The sequence below is a fragment of the Hippocampus comes genome, unplaced genomic scaffold, assembly GCF_001891065.2.
Source record: "Hippocampus comes isolate QL1 unplaced genomic scaffold, H_comes_QL1_v1.1 scaffold246, whole genome shotgun sequence".
Classification (NCBI taxonomy): domain Eukaryota; kingdom Metazoa; phylum Chordata; class Actinopteri; order Syngnathiformes; family Syngnathidae; genus Hippocampus; species Hippocampus comes.
This window is the reverse complement of record NW_017806220.1, coordinates 1,574,137-1,593,743: the sequence shown is the minus strand read 5'-3', so window position 1 is coordinate 1,593,743 and position 19,607 is coordinate 1,574,137. Positions and strand designations below refer to the sequence as shown.

Below are 19,607 nucleotides of genomic sequence, written 5' to 3'. Positions count from 1 at the left end.
CTTGAACGTGAACATTGAAGTCAGCCAAAGAACATGTTTTTTGTCATTGAGCTTGAAAAATTCGTTGAACACAGCCACATGCACGATATTAAAGTCCTTCAGAGTGAATGGCTCCTTGCTCATGGCTCTTAGCTTCAAATGCCTGTTTTACCTTCCTTTACAGAAAATTCTCGATGAAACTGAAGGACAAAACAGAACGCATTAGTTTATCATGAAACTTCAACGTGTTTTTGTGTTTACTGCGTTGACGTCACACGTATGGGATCTCTGTGGATGTGCGCAAGCGCACTCGTTATTGTCAAGTTCACAGAAAACGACCGAGGCAAGCTTCCACGTGACGCTGACAGAGTCAATGAAAATTATTTTCTTCACCAGTAAATTTAGATAGAGACACGCAATGTAAGAACACATATTGTTGGTCATTTTTCTTCTATTTCTTTGCCAAATATCTATCGTGTTATTTTGTTTTTGTGTGTCTGTTCAACGCCGACTTGCTGTTATTTTGAAACCGGAAGTGGATTGTTCTCGCTCCCCACCTCACTGGGCTGGTCCAGCCTGACGTCACGTAGACCGCCCGGCGCTTTTGGAGTTTGACGTGGCACTCGGCATTCCGCTAAGCAACCAGACGAGGCCAACTGAAGCCCATCTTACAGGTAAATCGAAGCAACGCCACCTTTACACGCGTGGCCAGCACGTAGGCCCGACATCGCACGCGTGACGGAGCGAGTTTTGTTCGTGTCACAAACGAGCGCGCGTTGCTTTTTCATGGCAAACTTTACGCTCAAAGGGGCGCAAAACAGCTAGCAGGATGCGCTCTATGAAAAAAACAAAACTAAACAATGTCATTGAAATTGAATAAATAAACACATCTATCTAATTGTGTCATTGGAGAGGAAAGCGTGAAGCTTCATTTTTTGCGAGTGAGGAATAATTTGGAACGGTAGTGTTTGACGTGGCATGTGTCCGTCCGTCTGTGTGTGGATGAACCTAAAGGGCGTTTAGCAACAAGGACCGCACTCCTTCGCTTTTTCATGTAACTGTCATGCGTTTTGGTTTCTGTTTTGGGGGGGCATCGAGGGCTGTCAGTCAGCGGGTGCTTTTATCGAGTTGCGCTGCACTCCCTGGCCACTTCATTAGGCACAGCTTCAGCCTGCGATCCACTTACACTGTCTGTGGTCAAACATTCAGTCTAGGCAGAGACGACCCCGACTTTGGGGCCCATCATCCTGATTGTCGATCGATTGTTGATTCATTGTTGAATTTTCTTTCGTAAAGAGCTAACTGTGTTGTATACAGAGTGATTCCACTTACTCCGGATATCATGAAAAAAAACAAGAAGAGGAAGAATGACGTGTAACAACAAATACAATCACGCAGGTATAAACAAAGATGTACCGACAAAAAAAAAAAGCAAGCAACGAGAACAAACAACTGCTTCAATCTTACTGTAACTGAGCAGAGGAAGTTGAAACAAAAATAAAAGTGAACAAAAAGATGGACAAAGCTCAATGATAATACTAAAAAAAAGAACGACAATAATAACAATAATAAGAAGAATAATAAAAATACGACCCTTGTGAGGATAAAGCGGATCGGAAAATGAATGAATGAATAAAATTCAAAAATACGAATTTAATTCAAACATTTTTGTGACTACTATACGACACTTTGATCCTCTCCTCGTTCATCTATAACTGCTTCAAACAACAAATAGGATGCAGAAGATTGTATAACTGACTGTCTTTGTCTTATGTGTTGTGTTGTATTATTTTGTTATTATGTTATTATGACTTCAAGATGGCGCCGCCAGAGTGGCTGCCTTTACAGCAGCTCCTATACAGTATTTTGTTCTACTACTTTCTTCCTTTCACAACTTTACTGCTGTAAATTGGAAATTTCTCCATTGTGAGACGATTAAAAGTTTTTCTGATTACTGCTTCTGATTACTGCTACTTAATGACTACTCCAAACACTGCTTTTCGTGGCCCCTAGTGGTCGCAGGATCCTGAATCGGTTTATGCCTTAAATCCAATGTATACAATTCTGAACGGACCAACGTATTTGTTGTTATTGTGCATTTCTACAAAACGGGTGTGTTTCTATTGTGTAACTCCTTTCAACGTTAAAAAACAAAAGAAAAAAGAAAAGGAAAGATCATTTTCTTGGAGACGCACCGCCCGCCCTTTTTATCTCCAAACGAGAAATCTCAAAGGTTGCACATGCATGCACGTGTAAAGAAGCAGATATTGTTGTTGTTGACAAAATGGATATGAACTCATTGGTAATAGACTTTAACCCTTTTACTGCCTTCTCTGTAATTGTGGAGCACATAAAGAAAGCAAACAATCAGCTTTAAGGGCTATATGTGCCACCTGAACTGTTTGAACTAAACTTTATCTACAGAGCACTTTAAGTAATGATTTAACATTTTGAGCATTTTGTTATTTTGGATTTCGAATGAAGGTGCGCTGTTGCACCCTATAAAAAAAAGCAAAAAAAAAGATGGAAATAGGCACTCTGGTACCATTTCATATTTTCAGCAATATTTTCATGTCGTGAAAAAAACAGAACCGAGTGACACATGTCATATTTTAAAGACAATTGATTCTTGTTGGAACTGTGCTCTTACGTCCTCGCAGACTGTAGGAGACCAATTGTTGGCATGAGAAGAGCGTTGAAATGAGTCAGCAGGGTTATGTTGCCACACCCCCGTATTCCCAGGCCCAGCCGGGCTTGGGGGGCTACCAAGGTGGATTCGGCTCCGCTCCTGCGCAGCCCCACTACGGACACTATGGAGGAGCGCCGCAGGCGTTTGCGGCGCCTCCCACGGGTGAGCAAATCTCGTGTGTAGCAGATCAAAGCAGAGATGGCAAAAATACCCACTTTCTGTCCTTAAGTTAAAAAAAAAAAGTACAGGTACATGGAAAAAATACTTTTAAAGAAGCCTGTGTACTTGAGACTGGACTTCCTGTGTGTACTTAGCTGTGCTGAAACCGCCGGCGTCCTCGGGCCCTGGTCTGCCTCCACATCCCGGGTCCGGTCCGTACAATCCAAACAGCCAGCAGAACGGGGCTCATATGCAAAGGTCTGCACGTTTCCTTTGTGAAGAAATTGGAAATTGTGACTCCTTTCACATCGTAGTGACCCCCCCCCCCTTTTTTTTTTAAATAATTTTAAATCAACATGGTCAGGTATCCCCCAGCCACTTACGGTCAACCTCCACAGCCGTCATACAACAGCATGGCCTCTCCAGCACCGCCTCCACCAGTGCAGCTCACCAATCAGATGGGCGCCATGAACTTAGGCAACTATGGTAGGTGGTCCTCAACATTTCATCATTTTGCCTCAGGAGTGAATTAACGTGGCGCCGCATTCTTCTTCCAGGGCCCGTTCAGAGTGTCCCATCTGCAACGAGCCCCGTTGCCCAGCAGCCTTTCCGGGGACCCCCGCCTCCAGCTACGGCGCAGCCCCCCATGCAACCTCAGATGGCCCCGGCGCAGCCTCCCATGCAACATCAGATGGCCCCACCGACGAGCATGTCCATGGGTCGACCCTTCCCCGGACCGCCGCCTCCTGCAGCTCCCGGAGGGTTCCATCAGCCTGGACTTGGGCCTGCTGGTCCACCTGGATACCCGCAACAAGCAGGTACACAAATGGTAACCCTTTCCGATTGCCAGTTACTGTTGAATGAAAACGACATCACAGCGCCAAAGGGCTCAGGTAATGACCGTCCGTCATGGCTGACCTGTTTTCAGGGTTTGGTCATGCGACGTCGGCAAGCTGAGCGCTTCGGCACTGTGATGTCATTTTCAGTAAACAGCAAGTGGCAAAATGGCTACCCCCTGAGATGGGAAAAAAATCGGGTGGATTTTTCTGTTTCTAGTGAAGTATAAGGACAATATTTGAATGGTTTGAATCATTTAAGAAATGTGAAAGAAAGGAGGAGGTCAATCTGTAAAACGTCTGCGTTGATTTGGGAATCTTGTGGGGAACTGAAAAAAATGTGGGAATTTTTTGAATGTGAAATAATGCTTCCGGGCGGCCTAACCCTTTCCGATTGCCAGTTACTGTTGAATGAAAATGACATCACAGCGCCTAAGGGTTCAATTCCAGCTCCGGCCTCCCTGTGAGGAGTTTGCATGTTCTCCCCAGGCCTGCGTGGGTTTTCTCCGGGTACTCCGGTCTCCTCTCAGGACAAAACAAATGCCGTCTTGAGAATTTTAGTGCAGGATAACCTACGTCACGCTTTGTGAGCAGGTCCGTTTACGGGAGGCCACATGGCAGGACCTCAGCCAGGGGGCTTCCCAGGAGGACTTGGCCCACAAGCTGGTCCGCCCCAGAAGAAACTGGATCTGGACTCCATCCCCGGCACCGTGAGCGAACTATCCTTGCACCAATCGCGGAGCGGTCGTGGCTGTGAGTCAAATCAATCGATTACTTGTTTGATTTCAGACCCAAGTGATTGAGGACGACCAAGCCAGACACGGAGGGCAAGTCTACAGCACCAACATCCGAGGACAAGTCCCACCTCTGGTAACCACCAACTTCACGGTGCAAGACCAAGGTATTACCCCCTTTCCCTCCCGCCTGGAAGAAACGTGATCCTGTTCTCATCCTCACTTTTGATTCGACCCACTTTAGGCCACGCCAGTCCCAGGTTCATCCGTTGCACCACCTACTCCTTACCGTGTACTGCCGAGCTGGCCAAACAGTGCCAGGTGCCCCTGGCATGCATTGTCAAACCCTTTGCTCGTTTGCCCAACAATGAGGTAGGTGTCATGTCACATACACTCATAAAAATGTTGCATTTAAGACCCGAGGCACATTCCTAACCGTGATGTGTTGTGCATGTTTGTGGTTCGCCGTTTATACATCCACCTATTTGTCTTTATTTGTGAAATATCCTAAGATGAGCTGTATTAAGAGGAAAGTAGCACCGTTTGGATGTCAAGGATGTTGACGTGCTTCATCTTGAGTGAGCGAGGAGCTTTGTATGTCAGGGAGGCGCCAAGTTAAGCTGCTGTTGTTAGTTGTTTGTGGAGTCTTTGCCAAATGTGCATGTCAGGCACAAACAATTTATTTTGAATTGTAGTGATGTAAGATGAGTTTAAAATGATCGTAAGTTGTTTTAGGATCATAATGTAGTGATATATTTACATTTTGTAAACTATTAAGATGGGCAATTAGAACAATTTTTAGTGGCACGTAAAATACAACACATTTTTCCAAATTTTTTTAAGTCAGAGAATAAAAATGTTTATCGATTACATTTTTTTTACGCTGATTCATAATAATAATAATAATAATGATAAAATACAATAATAACCGCACTACAGTCATTTATTATATTTAGGAATCAAGTGTTTGGTTTAGCAACAGGTGTAAATTTTTTTTCTGAAAAGTCATAGCGATAGAATACAATGCAAGTAAAAAAAAAAATCATCATCGCACGATCCTTTTGTGGGTCAAACTTGAAAAAATTGAAAATACCCCAAAACGCTGATGTGTTCGAAAAAAGTTATTAAAAAAAAATCTGTGTCAAAAATACGTTTAGGGACGACTCTACTACATAGTTAAATGACTACTGGGATAAAGCTCTTGTGTTGTTTCTTATTTGACATTGGAACCTCTTTTTGGATCCTGTGTGGTCAAAATGTTCTGGAGTAAACTGACCCCACACAAAGCCCCCCCCCCACCTCCTCCGTGTCCCTGTCGAGCTGGCCTTATTCCATAAGCCTTTTTAGGAAATGTTAGTGCGACCGCAAGAGATGAAACTGACATACAGAGTGCGTCACCTGCTTTATCGCCAGACTCCGTTGTACCTGGTGAACCATGGCGAAAGCGGTCCCATCCGCTGCAACCGCTGCAAGGCCTACATGTGTCCGTACATGCAGTTCATCGACGGCGGCCGCCGCTACCAGTGCGCTTTCTGCAGCTGCATCAATGAAGGTGCCACAATTTTTAAAAAAAAGGAAAAAAAAGGCAAAACAATAAGTGTTGTTTAGACGGATTCAAACCGATTCTGTGGCTCTCTCCAGTGCCCGTCTTCTACTTCCAACATCTGGATCACATGGGCCGGCGGGTGGACTTTTACGAGCGAGCCGAGCTGTCGCTGGGATCTTACGAGATGGTCGCCACGCTGGACTACTGCAAGGTATTTCAAACGTCGAGGACGATGACGAGCGGAGCGGACATCCTGTGACGCGTACACACGTTCCTGGCCCTCCACAGAACAACAAGCCTCCAAAACCGCCCGCCTACATCTTCATGATCGACGTGTCCTACAACAACATCAAGAGCGGGCTGGTCAGGCTCATTTGTGACGAGTTGAAGACGCTCCTGGACAAGCTGCCCAGGTAAAGACTGGCGACGACACCAAAAAAAAAAAGTTCTTTCCCAACCTGCCCACTAGATGGCACTATTCCGCTCTAATGCTACGTGCACATGTTCATGATTTCAAAAGGCGTTTTGATCATTTAAATACCCAAGGATTACTCATTTAATGAAGCTCGACAGACGCTGCAGAGTTAGGTCGTTGCGACTATGCGAGCAGGTTAGACTTGCGGAAGCAAAAGTCGAATGTATGGGGAAGAAAAAAAAAACAAAACACCCTTAAAGAGAAATGCATTTTCACTTAGGGAGGCAGCGTTTCATACACTTATTGGACTTGAGGAGGACTCTGAAAAGTCCGACATAAATCAAACCTATTGATTTACTTTCCGCTCTAGGGAGGACGGTGCTGAGAGCTCAGCCATTCAGGTCGGCTTTGCCACTTACAACAAGACACTCCACTTCTACAACGTCAAGAGCTCCCTGTCGCAGCCGCAGATGATGGTGGTGTCCGACATGACCGAGATGTACGTGCCGCTTCCCGACGGCTTTCTGGTCAACTTCCAGGAGTCCAGGGCGCTCGTCTGCAAGTGAGGAAGACCTCGACTCGTACTTATATTCAAGCCGTAAGAATTCATAAAAGACAAAACTTTGGGATGAACGGCAGATTTGCTTTGTGCACCTCGCAGCCTCCTGAGCCAGATCCCCGACATGTTTACGGACACCAACGAGAGCGAAACAGTCTTTGCTCCCATCATCCAAGCTGGTGTGGAGGCGTTCAAGGTCAGTTTTTTTTTTAAAGGGGTAAGAAATTCTTGGAGCAGCTGTGGAACATCTTTCTAAATTGGATGCGGCGGGGACACTCGGTCCATTTTCTTCGCGACAGGAAGCGGACTGCAGCGGCAAGCTGTTTGTCTTCCACTCGTCCATGCCCACTGCCGAGGCTCCTGGCAAGCTGAAGAACAGGGACGACAAAAAGCTGGTGAACACAGACAAAGAGAAGACGCTGTTCCAGCCGCTGAAGGGCACGTACGAGCAACTCTCCAAGGACTGTGTGGCTCAGGGCTGCTGCGTGGACCTCTTCCTTTTCCCCAACCAGTACGTAGACGTGGCCACCATGGCCGACGTGCCGTCGCACACGGGAGGCTCGGTCTTCAAGTACAACAACTTCCAGGTGAGCTTCCTATATTCTCTTACAATCCGCGAGCCTGCCACCCGGCTGCTTTTGTTAACTGCGATGTCGCAGGTGGACACGGACGGAGAGCACTTCCTGCGAGACCTGAGGAAGGAAGTGCAGAAGAGCATTGGGTTTGACGCCGTCATGCGAGTTCGTACCAGTACAGGTCAGATATGACTTTGACGGTGAGAGAGAGAGAGAGAAAGAGATCAGATGCAGGGAATTTTGAAAGGTGGAGGCACAGTCTGGAAAGTCAAGGAATGAACATTAGGCGAACTAAGGGAATACCGTATTGGCCCGAATATAAGACGGTGTTTTTTGCATTGAAATAAGACTGAAAAAGTAGGGGTCGTCTTATATTCGGGGTCAAGACGTTATACCCATTCGCGACGCTAGATGGCGCCAGATATCATTGAAGTGAATGCTGAACTTAACTCCCCAGGCCAAAGTGAACCCGTGTCACGAATAATAAAAATAAAAATAGCGGTAGCACAAAGAAGAAAAATAAAAAATAGCGGTAAGAAAGAAAAGAGAAGAAAATAATAGAAGAGATAACAGAAAATGGAGAAACGTAGCGACAATCTGGAGAAAGGTGGGTAATTAATATTTTTAATATTTTATAATAAATATTAATAATAAATAATATTAACCGGCAGCTGAGGAGAAGTTATAATGCAATTTACATTTCAAAAACCAGAAGCCATTCATTTACGAATGTGATTGCACTTTACATTTGAATGAGGCAAAATAACATGCTTTTTCTCTCAAATATATTGTTATAATCATTTGTTTCAGATGTACTGTAATTATTTTCTGTATAAAAATTAATTTGGTGTTCAAAAAGACTTTTTTCAAACTTGAGTCTTGAAAAAGATGCGGTCATCTTATAATCAGGGCCGTCTTATATTTGGGCCAATACTGTACAAATGCATAAATGAGGGAAGAGTGAAGCTATAGCAAGGGTGGAGGAATTTTAACACTCCGGGTCAACAGTTCCGAGCAATGGTATGCATGGAAAGAGGGGATGAAAGTGATCCAATGTTTATTTCTTTCCGTGTTTTAAAAAATATTTGTACATTATAAAACAGCATTTTGTCTCTTCCGAAAACAATGTCTTCAGGTTTCCGAGCCACCGACTTCTTCGGCGCCATCCACATGAACAACACCACCGACGTGGAGATGGCGGCGGTGGACTGCGACAAGGTGGTGACGGTGGAGTTCAAGCACGACGACGCGCTCAGCGAGGAGACGGGCGCGTTCATCCAGGTGCGTGCCCCGGACCGCTCCGCGCGGCCCGCCGCCATTCGGTGACCCACACGCAAACCAAACGGTTCCCCGCAGTGCGCCTTGCTGTACACCACGGTGGGCGGGCAGCGGCGTCTGCGCATCCTCAACATCGGACTCAACTGCAGCACGCACTTGTCCGAGCTCTACAAGAGCTGCGAGACCGACGCGCTCATTAACTTCTTTGCCAAATCCGGTGAGTTGGACGGCCCGTCGAACACCAGCTTTGGAGTTTTGCAGCTTGAGCATTTATGTCACGTCCTGGATGTCCATCTTAAGGTCCACGTTCTTTGCCCTCGCTCTCCAGACACTTCAGCGGACAAGTAGAACAAATGTGTCTTACAACTACTGTATGAAAATTCTGAACACTACATGTCACGAGTCGAGTAAAAAAAAAAAAAAAAAACGTGACTAGTAAAGCAGTCGTTCTACTCGTGGGCTGTCTTGTCTAACGCGGGAGGACAAAGAGCGTACACGGAGCAGAAGTTGGATATCAAGAATATGGAATAAATGTGCAAAGGACTTTCAATCCGAGGCCGCTCCCTCGCGCTGTTCCTCTTGTGATCTTGTGTGGCGTCCACGCAGCCTACCGCGCCATCCTCAACCAGCCCTTGAAGAACGTGCGGGACATTCTGGTCAACCAGACGGCCCACATGCTGGCCTGCTACAGGAAGAACTGCGCCAGCGCTTCGGTCGCCAGCCAGGTGAGCTTGCGGACGCTTTCGGCCAGGGCTTCCCATGCTTGACACTTTCTTCCAAGGACCCCCTCTTAATGCTGAGGCCAATTTCACATCACGACTCTCTAAAATGTTAATTCCATGACCAAAGCCAAGATAGAGGGGAGTATTTGTTTTATTTGCATGCTTGTCCCATGCATGCTGTTGGTAGGCTTTTTTAAAAAAAGATATGATGTAATTTACTGAGCGGTGCCAAAATTTATTGATTAATCGAGACCTACTAACCAAATAAGACATTTTCAAACCGCTGCTTTTACTTTGGAAAACAATGACTGAACTGGCAACTCAGTCACTGAAAGCCGGTGCGTACCACATCGAAACCTCTTGTGCTTAAAATCACCAAACGGTACCAAATAAAAACTATAACTGGTTAAGAAACACCAAGCAGGAAAAAAAATATTGCAGTTTAAAGTAAACTTTGATCAGATTAATCGATAGATCATAAATTTTTTTGATCGTGACATCTCTAAATGGACTGCAAATTATTTTGCGGCTACGGTTTGTCGACCTTGGGGGTGCCGGTACTCCAGTTTGAGAACCGCTTGGCCAGGTCATTCATTCACACACACACACACACACACACACACACACACACACACACACACGTGACATACAGTAATTCATTTAACAGATGAATAATCAACCACAAGATGGTGGCAAAGCACTAATATGTTCGATTAGACAAGGCTATGGCCTGACTAAATGAAGCTCTTGCTTCGCACCAAGGTGCCAAAATCAATACAACAAATACAGGAAGACAAGACTCTTGATAATATCGCGTAATGCTGCCACTGCAACAGCCACTAGCATTAAATCTCTCTCACTCTCCAACGTCTGTAAAATGTGTATAAAACTGTAAAAAATAATTTCACAGAAAGAGCAGCCTTCAAAGTTTGGTGTCACACACACTGCACTCATACCGTCAAAGAGCCGCGCGCCCACGTCATTCACACACACACACACACACACACACACACACACACACACACACACACACACACACACACACACACACACACACGTGACATACAGTAATTCATTTAACAGATGAATAATCAACCACAAGATGGTGGCAAAGCACTAATATGTTCGATTAGACAAGGCTATGGCCTGACTAAATGAAGCTCTTGCTTCGCACCAAGGTGCCAAAATCAATACAACAAATACAGGAAGACAAGACTCTTGATAATATCGCGTAATGCTGCCCATGATGTAAGCGCTTACTTACGTGAGAGAGCTGACATGTTTTCTGGAACGTACCATGAATAGCACTAATGAAGCAATGTGACGTGAGGTTTTCTCTGTATTGCTTGTAGCTGATCCTGCCGGACGCCATGAAAGTGTTCCCGGTCTACATGAACAGCCTGATGAAAACGGCTCCCCTGACCGGCAGCACGGAGCTCGCGACGGACGAGCGCGCCCATCAGAGGCTCGCCGTCATGGCCATGGCGGTGGAGGACACCCAGCTGCTGCTCTACCCGCGCCTCATCCCACTGGTACGGACCTTTCCTTCCCTGCCCCCCGCAACAAGCGGAATGCAGACCAGAAAAGGACAAATCAAGTTTTTGTTTCTTTCTAGCACAACATGGATGTCGGCAGCGAGGTCTCGCCTATCCCGGTTCGCTGCTCCGAGGAACGGCTGGCAGACGGCGGCGTGTTCCTGCTGGAGAACGGCCAGGCCTTGTTTCTGTGGCTGGGCCAGGCTAGCCCCCCCGACGTGATCCAGGGTCTCTTCAATGTGCCCTCGCTCGCCCACTTGCAAGCCCACATGGTTTGTGAAAGAGCAAGCATGTTCTCGGGTCACTTTGACCCAGCGTAGATGAAACCAACTTGTTGTTTATGGGTCAATATGACCTGTTGTACATTTCATTTCATCTCATCAGAAAAAAAAAGTAAATTAATTGATTTTTATCTTCATAATTGAAAAGGGAAAAAAACAAGGCCAGCAGAAGAAGCTGAATCCTGATTGTTTTTTTTTCATATGGATCAGTTTGACCTGCCATTATCCCAAACTGTCAGAAACACAATGATTACCCTTAGACTATTAAAAAAAAAAAAAGAAAAAGCAAATTAGCCAAACGCTGATTTTTTTTTTTTTTTTTAAAGATTTTTCGACATGTCAATGGAACGTCCAACATAACAGCAGAGATAATTATCCCAAATTGCCAGAAACACAATGCAGATTGTATAATATAAATCAGTTATTAAAAAGAAAAGAAAAATAAGCCCAGGAAATTTTTAACTTACCAGTTTCTTTCTTTCCCTTTCCTTATCAGTGCGTGCTGCCAGAGTTGGACAACCCGCTGTCCAAGAAGGTCCGATCTATCATTAATGACCTTTTGGAAAAGAGGCCCAGATCTATGAAGGTAAGAGACTCTCGTGAAACTACTCATCATTACATCAGTGCACAGGCACAAACCACTTCAAAACCCTCCATTTCTTTTTTTTTTTTTTTTTTTAAATTCACGTTTGTTTCTGTTGCAGCTTCACATTGTGAAGCAAAAGGACAAGCCCGAGATGATGTTCCGCCAATTCCTGGTGGAGGACAAGGGCTTGCACGGCGGCACCTCCTACCTGGACTTCCTTTGCCACGTTCACCGGGAGATCAGACAACTGCTCACCTAAAAAAGAACAAAAAAATATCCCCTCTCCAGAAACTCAAAGGGACTTTTTCCACATGTCGGGACCAAACACGGACAGCAGAAAGAGTTAACTTGAACCTTGCAAAGTGCCAAAGTTGCCTTCCATGCCCCCTCCCACATTCCTGCCTGTTGATCGACTCCAGACAAACAAGGCGCCATGCTGCAGAATTTGGCATGAAACTCGTATTATTGTACTTTTGAAGCAAATTTCAGTTACTTTTACGTCAATCCAGAATGATGCTGAAACAAGGAACATTTTTTTTCCTCAAAGGGAAGTTTTCATTTCATTGTCTGTAAAACTGTCCACGTCAACATGTGTAATTCAATATTGTCCTTTTGTGCTGCCTTCAAATGTCTTTTTTTTTTGTGTACAAGATAAATGCAACTTTTACCGTCTGCCTTTAGTTGAAATCTTACAGCCTATTTGGTTTGAAATTAAACATAACCTCAGGTCATCTGAGTATCTTTTGGAAAATAGAAAGCAATAATACAAAGTTGGGAGGAAAAAAAAGTGATACATTCTTGAGTAAAGAGAATGCCACTAGGGGGCAGCACAGCACACAAAAAAATGCCATGAATACGGTCCAATAAATTTGCCCAAATTCTAACGTGAAACATTCTTCGGGAATGAATGAATATCGGAGAAATAGATGTTCATCGGTTTATTTTCACCTTGTGGTATTTACAGAAAATGTAGAAATGCATCATGATGACTTGGGAGTGACATGTCAGGATTTGTTTTCCTTACCTAACATGGAGATAATAAAAAGCAAAAGCTCACGCCTCTGTCGGAGATACATAAACAACAATAAGCGTCATATTAAGGAAGTCAAATGAAACGTAGTTACATAGCTTTGAAAACAACTAAAATTCACGTTTGTCGTCTTGAAAACTGCGCAATACAAATGAGCCAATACAAATGAGCGTAATGCGTTGTATAAATAACATAAAACGACAACAACAAAAAAAAACAGTGCTGAAAAATGCAAACGTAAACTAAGTCCACAAATAGAGTGTGTCATTGTTATTTAATGTTCTATACGTACATTTAATATCAACTACTGGTCTGCTTGTGTGGACTAAGCCATTCGTGGTCTTTTTCCAGCATTCCTTTTCTATACTTGACTGTCTTGAGTGTATATATCGGTGATTCTCAAAACGTATCGTCGAAAACATTTGTCGAGTACATTTATTAACCCTTTCAGGCGCCCTGCAACCTGATTAACATTGTAAGCTAGGGGTGCTCAAACTTTTTGGACCGAAGATCAACCCGTTACCGCGCGTGCACATACACACGCACGCCATCGTAGCTCACAGGTACCGTTTTAAAGGGCTTCCCTCGGCCCTCTCGATTCCTATTCTTTGCCCGTGCCCTCGGTGAACTGTACACGAAAGAAACTCTGAATGAGAATAATGACAACAATAAAAGATACAGCGCAACAGCTCTGATCACAAGCTGCAATTGCAGACTGCTGAGCGCTAACAACTTCCGGTGACGCTGGTCACGCGCCACCGTAGGTTGAAGATTTACCTGCTTTATTTTATTTTTTTAATACTTTTTGTGAAAATGAGACTGATAGGATGATTAGGCTGCAGTGCACATTAACACAAAAAATATATTACTAACATGCACAAAGTCACAAAAATGGTTGTTTGCTTTTTTTTCTCCTCTACACAACTGCCGATCGACTTGGGACCAGTCCGCGATCTACCGGTTGATCGCGATCGGCGTAATGGGCACCCCTGTAATAAGCTGTCCACTGTAGTAACCGCTGTCCCTCAAAGGGTTAAGTGCAGTTCACGTTTTGGTCAATCACTCTCTGGGTAAAATTGAAGTTATTGTGTTTGAATAACGGCCATGAAGGTGGTATTTTAAAAGCCAATTTTTTTTTTTTTTAAGTTTGAAGAACCACTACTATATACACTCGAAAACAAAACACGAGCCATTAAGGAACACCCTGGAAATAACAATAACAGGGTGGAATGTGGATGGAAGGGAACGTCAGAGTGACAGTGACATCACCTGGCAGGAAAACAACGGCTACACGGTCAACGTAAACATTTCCAGAGTGTTCCCAGCCAGGAAGGACACACGCCATGAACGGAGGTTTGCGTGTTCGACAAGCATTCTCCCCCTCCGGGGCTGTAAAGTTAAAGGACGTTTTCAAAGAGGTGCATGGAGCGCATGATGTTTTCGTCCTGGCGACAAAACAAAAACACGGCAGTTCAGACATCACGAGCGTGCCAAAATGTCGCGAGGTCACAAAGGCCGGCGGGCCACTTACATTTTGGCAGCAGTCGATGAACTCGTCGATGGTCACCACGCCATCTTTGTTCTTATCCATCTTCTGTTGGGGGAGGGAAGGGCAGCATCACGACATTGTTTCCCACTGCTCCACACTTCTTTATACTCCCAAAATAAAGCCTTTTCCCCCGAACATTATTGAAGATTTTGATTCATAAGACCGCGACATCCACAGTCCTCTCCAAAAGTTTTGTTTTATATCCATTCCACACCGCAAGATGCAAAGCACTCATCAGCAAAAACAACAACAACAAAAAAAAACAGAAGGCCAGATTGGATTTTGCAAACAAGTACAGAGATGAGCCACCAATGTTTTTGGAGCAAAGTTTTATGGACTGATGGGACCAAGATGAACCTCGACCAAAGGGACGAAAGGCCCAAGTATGGAGAAAGAAAGGATCTGCTTCTGATCCAAAAAACACATAAGCTCATCTTTGAAACATGGCGGAGGTATAATGTCACAGCTTGGGCTTGCGTAGCTACTTGTGGAACATACTCGCTTGTCTTTATTGATGATGTGACTCATGATGGTCACAGCAGAATCAGTTTTGGGAGTCTACAAAACCATTTTGTCTGGCAATTTGCAGTAAAAAAAAAAAAATCAAAACAAATTGGGTGAAACTTCTGAATGCAACACGACAATGTCCCAAAACACAACAAAAGATTTCATCAGTGGCTAAAATGGAAGGTCTTAGACTGGCAATGTCACTCAGCGGACCTTAACGCATAAGAGCATACATTTCGCCTCCTGAAGAAGAGACTCAAGGGAGAAACCCGCAAAAACAAACAAGAACTAAGTGAGGCTGCAGTAAAGGCCTGGAAAAGCATTTCAAATGGAGAACGCAACAGTCTGGTGAAGTGAATGGAGCGAAGGCTTGATGCTCTTATTGCAAGCAAGGGTTATGCCAGCCCCCACCCCCCCAAAAAAATGTTATTGATACTTAAGCTAATTTAATGTCTCTTCCGATAATTATGCTCACTTAAAAAGTGGGTGGCTTCAAACAAAAAAGGTGCTCTGTCCTGAGCTGTTCAACACATCGAGATGGAAACAACATAAACCATTTGGAGGGGACTGCAGATTCCAATTGCTCCAGAGTCCTTTATATCAGAGGTCCCCAACCCCCGGGCGGCGGACCGGTACCGGTCCGTGAGTCATTTGGTACCGGACACGCACAGAAAGAATACATAACTTATAATACTTCCATTTTATTCATTTTGGAATATGAAAGATGTTTTATTTTGAAAAATTACCGGATTCTCTGTTCCATCCGTCGACAGTATGTCACCCTTGACGCAGGTGAAGGCGCGTTTCTCAGTCACGTGACAGGTTACCGCTAAAATGAAACCCAGGAGCTACCAAAATGAGTCAAAAACAAAGGTCTTTGGAAAGTTTCTTTGGGGAAGGGGGAAAGACCCAGCCTCCTGGACTTTCAAGAAAAAGAAGGCTACATTTAATAGACAGTGTCAGGAGTCCTACTTTCCCACGCACCAAGCCCAGTTTGCATAATATGCGGCGACGGTGAGCCGTATTTTTCATGCACTTTGTATTTGCGGTCTATCTTATTTTGAAGGCACGTGTAAACATTACCATAGCGACCAGAGAGTGTTGCGGCCAGATAGGACGTTCCTTGTGTCGTGATTCGTGTTTATATTATGTTTCAAAAATACCACAGTTTTCATGCCGGTCATATCATATTATTTTGTTGTATTTATCCGGTCTAGAAAGGCCGGTCCCTGAAAATATTGTCTGACATTAAACTGGTCCGTGAGGCAAAAAAGGTTGAGGACCCCTGCTTTATATGAACAAGTATTTTCCCCATAACTCTTGAGCAGGGTAAAAATCTTTCTCTTTTTTTTTTTTTTTTTTTTTTTTTTAAGACACCTTTATGGTTTTCTCTCATCACTCTCAAAGAGTGAAAGATCCGGAACTTGCCTGAAAGAATACTTCCACATGCTGGCGCGGAGTCTCCTCTTTGAGCACGGGATACGTGCACTTGCCCATCATGTCGTAGATGGCCTTCATGATGTCGAGCATCTCCTGCGGGACAACAGCGTCAGCGTATGACAATCATCCAGAAAAAACTCTGTTTTGTTTCAAGGAGGGCGGCTGCGCTGGACCTCTTTGGTGATGTAACCGTCTTTATTGATGTCGTAGAGGTTGAAAGCCCACTTGAGTTTCTCTTGAATGGTGCCCCGCAGTAGGATGGAAAGACCCATCACAAAGTCCTCAAAGCTCACGGAGCCGTTGTGATCCGTGTCAAAGGCGTTGAACAGGAAGTGAGCGTACGTCGACGCGTCTGTGAGAAAGAAAGAGAGAGCGAGAGCCACGCCGCAGAAGAGCGGAGGATTCAGCGGTGGCCCGCGGCCGACTTTGGACGCACGCAAAACGAGAAAGCACAAACCTCCTTGCGGGAAGAACTGGGCGTAAATGTCTTTGAAGGTTTCCTCGTTGACGATGCCACTCGGACATTCCTATGAGAAAAGACCATGTTATTAAAAAAAAAAAAAAAAAAAAAAAAAAGTCCCCGTTAGATCAAGTGTGTGCCTTTAAGAGGTGGGGCCTGAGGGAGGTGTCATGTGAAGTCGGCGAGTCTGCGTGTGAACGTCTGGGTGTGAGCTGCGGCCAACAGCTGCTTCCTGGTTCCCCGGGGAACAGCCGAATAGTGCATCGTGACTATGGCCCGCCTTTCCCCCCATGTGAGGGCATTACAATGGATAAACACAGTGGTATGGTATCTTGATATATGAGTAGAATTTGTTCCTTGACCATGCTCATAACTTAAATAAAATTGCCCCATTGAATTCATAGAAATGCCATTGACCTGTTCTAGTTATTTTTAATAATATATTGGGAAATAAAAAAAACACGGCTGATAAGATAAAACACATTGTGAAGAAATACTGCTGTTCCTCAATTCCTACTTTCTTTCCCAGGTCACTTTCACTGAACTTAGAATTGACTTTTTTTAATGCTCATTTTACAACAGTTTCATTATTTTCTGCAGCTTTTCCATCTTTCATCGAAAGCGGTCCAAAGCTAAGAAATATTTGATCATTCCTGGCCAGCATTATTGCCATCATTGACTCCTATCCCGTAAAAACTACAGCTTAAAAAGAATCTGCGATAAAGTGAACTTTGAACACGCGAGTGGACTCCGTATATATGTGAGGTTGAATTGGAACTTTGATTATTCGGCGCCAAATGCATCGGAGTGAGACGGCAGAACAAAAAAAAAAAAATATATATAAATATATATATATATATATTTTTTTTAATGTACACACACACACACATTCGCCATTTTAAAACATGAGATTCATGGGAATGTAGCAGAAACGTGGGAGGATATTCAGTGTCAGTCTCACAAACGAGACAAAAGAGGGTGAAGTCATTACCAATGTTAAGGAACGGGGAGAGGCGCGGTGTGAAGTTTCTGGACATTTAAAATTAGACACACTCATTTCCATAAACAGAGCAACAATTTGCATGTTGGAACACAAGTGTGAGTGAGTGATGTGTCGCGAATGACCTGAAAAGTGGCCACATATTCATATTCTTTCTGGATCATTGAAAAACAAATGCTAAAAATGCTGGAGAATGTAACACAAGAGAAAATAGCAACGAATAAGAGCTTGACAATAAACATTCCCGACTTTGGTACACGTTCAGGCATGTTGACGCCCACCCGTCTGAAGAGTTGCCAGCAGTCGACAGAAGTTTGGTAAAGCGCTTTCATTCAGCCACTCAGGCTAGACGAACATTTGCTCATTGAACATGTTTATGGACGACAGGTAACGATACATTTGGCCATAAGCCATAGCAGTTGTTTACAGAGTAGCTGTTGGATCGGTTAGCAATGGTTAGTAGTTGGCGCTAGCAGTTGTTTGTCATTATTTGCAATTGTTGTGAAAAGTTGTAATTGGCTGTAATTGGACACTGGTAGCTGTTGTAGCGTTTGTTAGCAGTAGCTAGATATGCGACAACTCAATTGTTTCCGAGGGCATTTTCGTGTATCACGTCGCGCAGGTCTGTGTTGCACTTTAATTAGCTCTGGCTTGTGAAAAATGTTGTTTTCCGTGTCTATTTTTAGATGATGCGCAATGGGTTGTCCTCTGTCAATTTGTTTTCAATTTGCTCATTTTGGTACAAGTGGTGTCTGTCACGCGCACGCCGGGATAGCGCATCTTTGTCCACCCAAAAAGTGTTGATCGCTAGCTAGACTATATCGGATTATCCCAACCAATAGCTGTTAGTTGCTACCAGTTATTGTAGAAGTCATTGTTGGCAGGGAGTAAGTTAGTAGTTATTTTCGTGAGCAGTTGCTATCGGGAATTGTTAGCAGTCGCGGTAATCCATTGGTGGTTGTTGTTGGTGGTAATTGCTAGTGCTAGTTGCAGTAGTTGTTAGCAGTTACTGTAGATATGGTTGTTTCAGTAGCAGTTAACGGTTGTTCAAAGCTGATCGCAGTTATTTTAGCCACGGTTGTAGCAGGTGTTGGTAATTCTTGTTCGCATTTATTTGGAATTGTTGTTCGTAAATGTTGGCAGTCATTGCTAGCAGAAGTTATCGTAGGAGTAGCTGCAGCAGCGGTTCTCACTTGTTTTGTTTCCATCTTTTTATGAAATTTTCGTGAAAAGCGCCATCACGTCAGCTCCGAAAGAATCACTTGGAGTGACACAATCTATTACGAATGATAATACCGGACAATCGAGGCTCTGACTATTCCTCATTGTTTTTTTTGTGCAGAGGAACAATGAAGCCAGATAAGATTAAAGAGTAACACGGGTGTAACCGAATAACTCGAAATACGAGGAAGCGCAGAACTTTTGCATGGATTAACCAGGAGGCCGCTATTTGCAGGGGTGAATTCCCCTGAGCCTTTCTTTAACATTGACTGACTAAAACGAGCCCGAGGCGAAAAGTACTCTTAGCTATTGACGACGTTGCTGCGTTATCTCTCGCTGTCTAAGAATAACCGTGACCTCCCGTCAGCCGAACCCGCCCAGAGGTTAACTCCAGGGGGTGCTGCAATGCCGCAAAAGGTCTCAGGGTGTGCATGTACACACTGTTGCCCAATAGACACACACACACACACACACACACACACACACACACACACACACACACACCC

General features: G+C 44.3%; 2 protein-coding genes across 5 annotated transcripts in view; one reads left to right on the top strand and one right to left on the bottom strand.

Annotated features, from left to right (window-relative positions):
* The first annotated feature begins 549 nt into the window (after positions 1–549).
* sec24d (SEC24 homolog D, COPII coat complex component) lies at positions 550–12,785 on the top strand. The gene is made up of 22 exons (XM_019856164.1): positions 550–653; positions 2,640–2,830; positions 2,983–3,085; positions 3,192–3,313; positions 3,385–3,645; positions 4,258–4,373; positions 4,453–4,564; positions 4,642–4,769; positions 5,811–5,949; positions 6,039–6,154; positions 6,232–6,356; positions 6,729–6,920; positions 7,020–7,113; positions 7,217–7,504; positions 7,577–7,673; positions 8,628–8,773; positions 8,849–8,987; positions 9,377–9,495; positions 10,845–11,024; positions 11,108–11,299; positions 11,805–11,894; positions 12,013–12,785. The coding sequence occupies exons 2-22, from the start codon at positions 2,680–2,682 to the stop codon at positions 12,151–12,153; spliced, it is 3,051 nt and encodes a 1,016-aa protein (XP_019711723.1). The 5' UTR covers positions 550–653; positions 2,640–2,679; the 3' UTR covers positions 12,154–12,785.
* Positions 12,786–13,887: 1,102 nt separating this feature from the next.
* Positions 13,888–19,607, bottom strand: part of kcnip4a (potassium voltage-gated channel interacting protein 4a) — a 73,023-nt gene continuing 67,303 nt past the window's right edge. For 3 of the 4 annotated variants that reach the window (XM_019856197.1, XM_019856196.1, XM_019856198.1), the window contains 4 exons: positions 16,594–16,947; positions 16,409–16,513; positions 14,456–14,518; positions 13,888–14,369 (listed from right to left, as the gene is read on the bottom strand). In XM_019856197.1, the coding sequence (XP_019711756.1) occupies positions 14,322–14,369; positions 14,456–14,518; positions 16,409–16,513; positions 16,594–16,947 (570 nt within the window). In that variant the 3' untranslated portion in view covers positions 13,888–14,321. The remainder of the gene's footprint in view (positions 14,370–14,455; positions 14,519–16,408; positions 16,514–16,593; positions 16,948–19,607) is intronic. The other variant, XM_019856199.1, reaches the window with a different exon arrangement.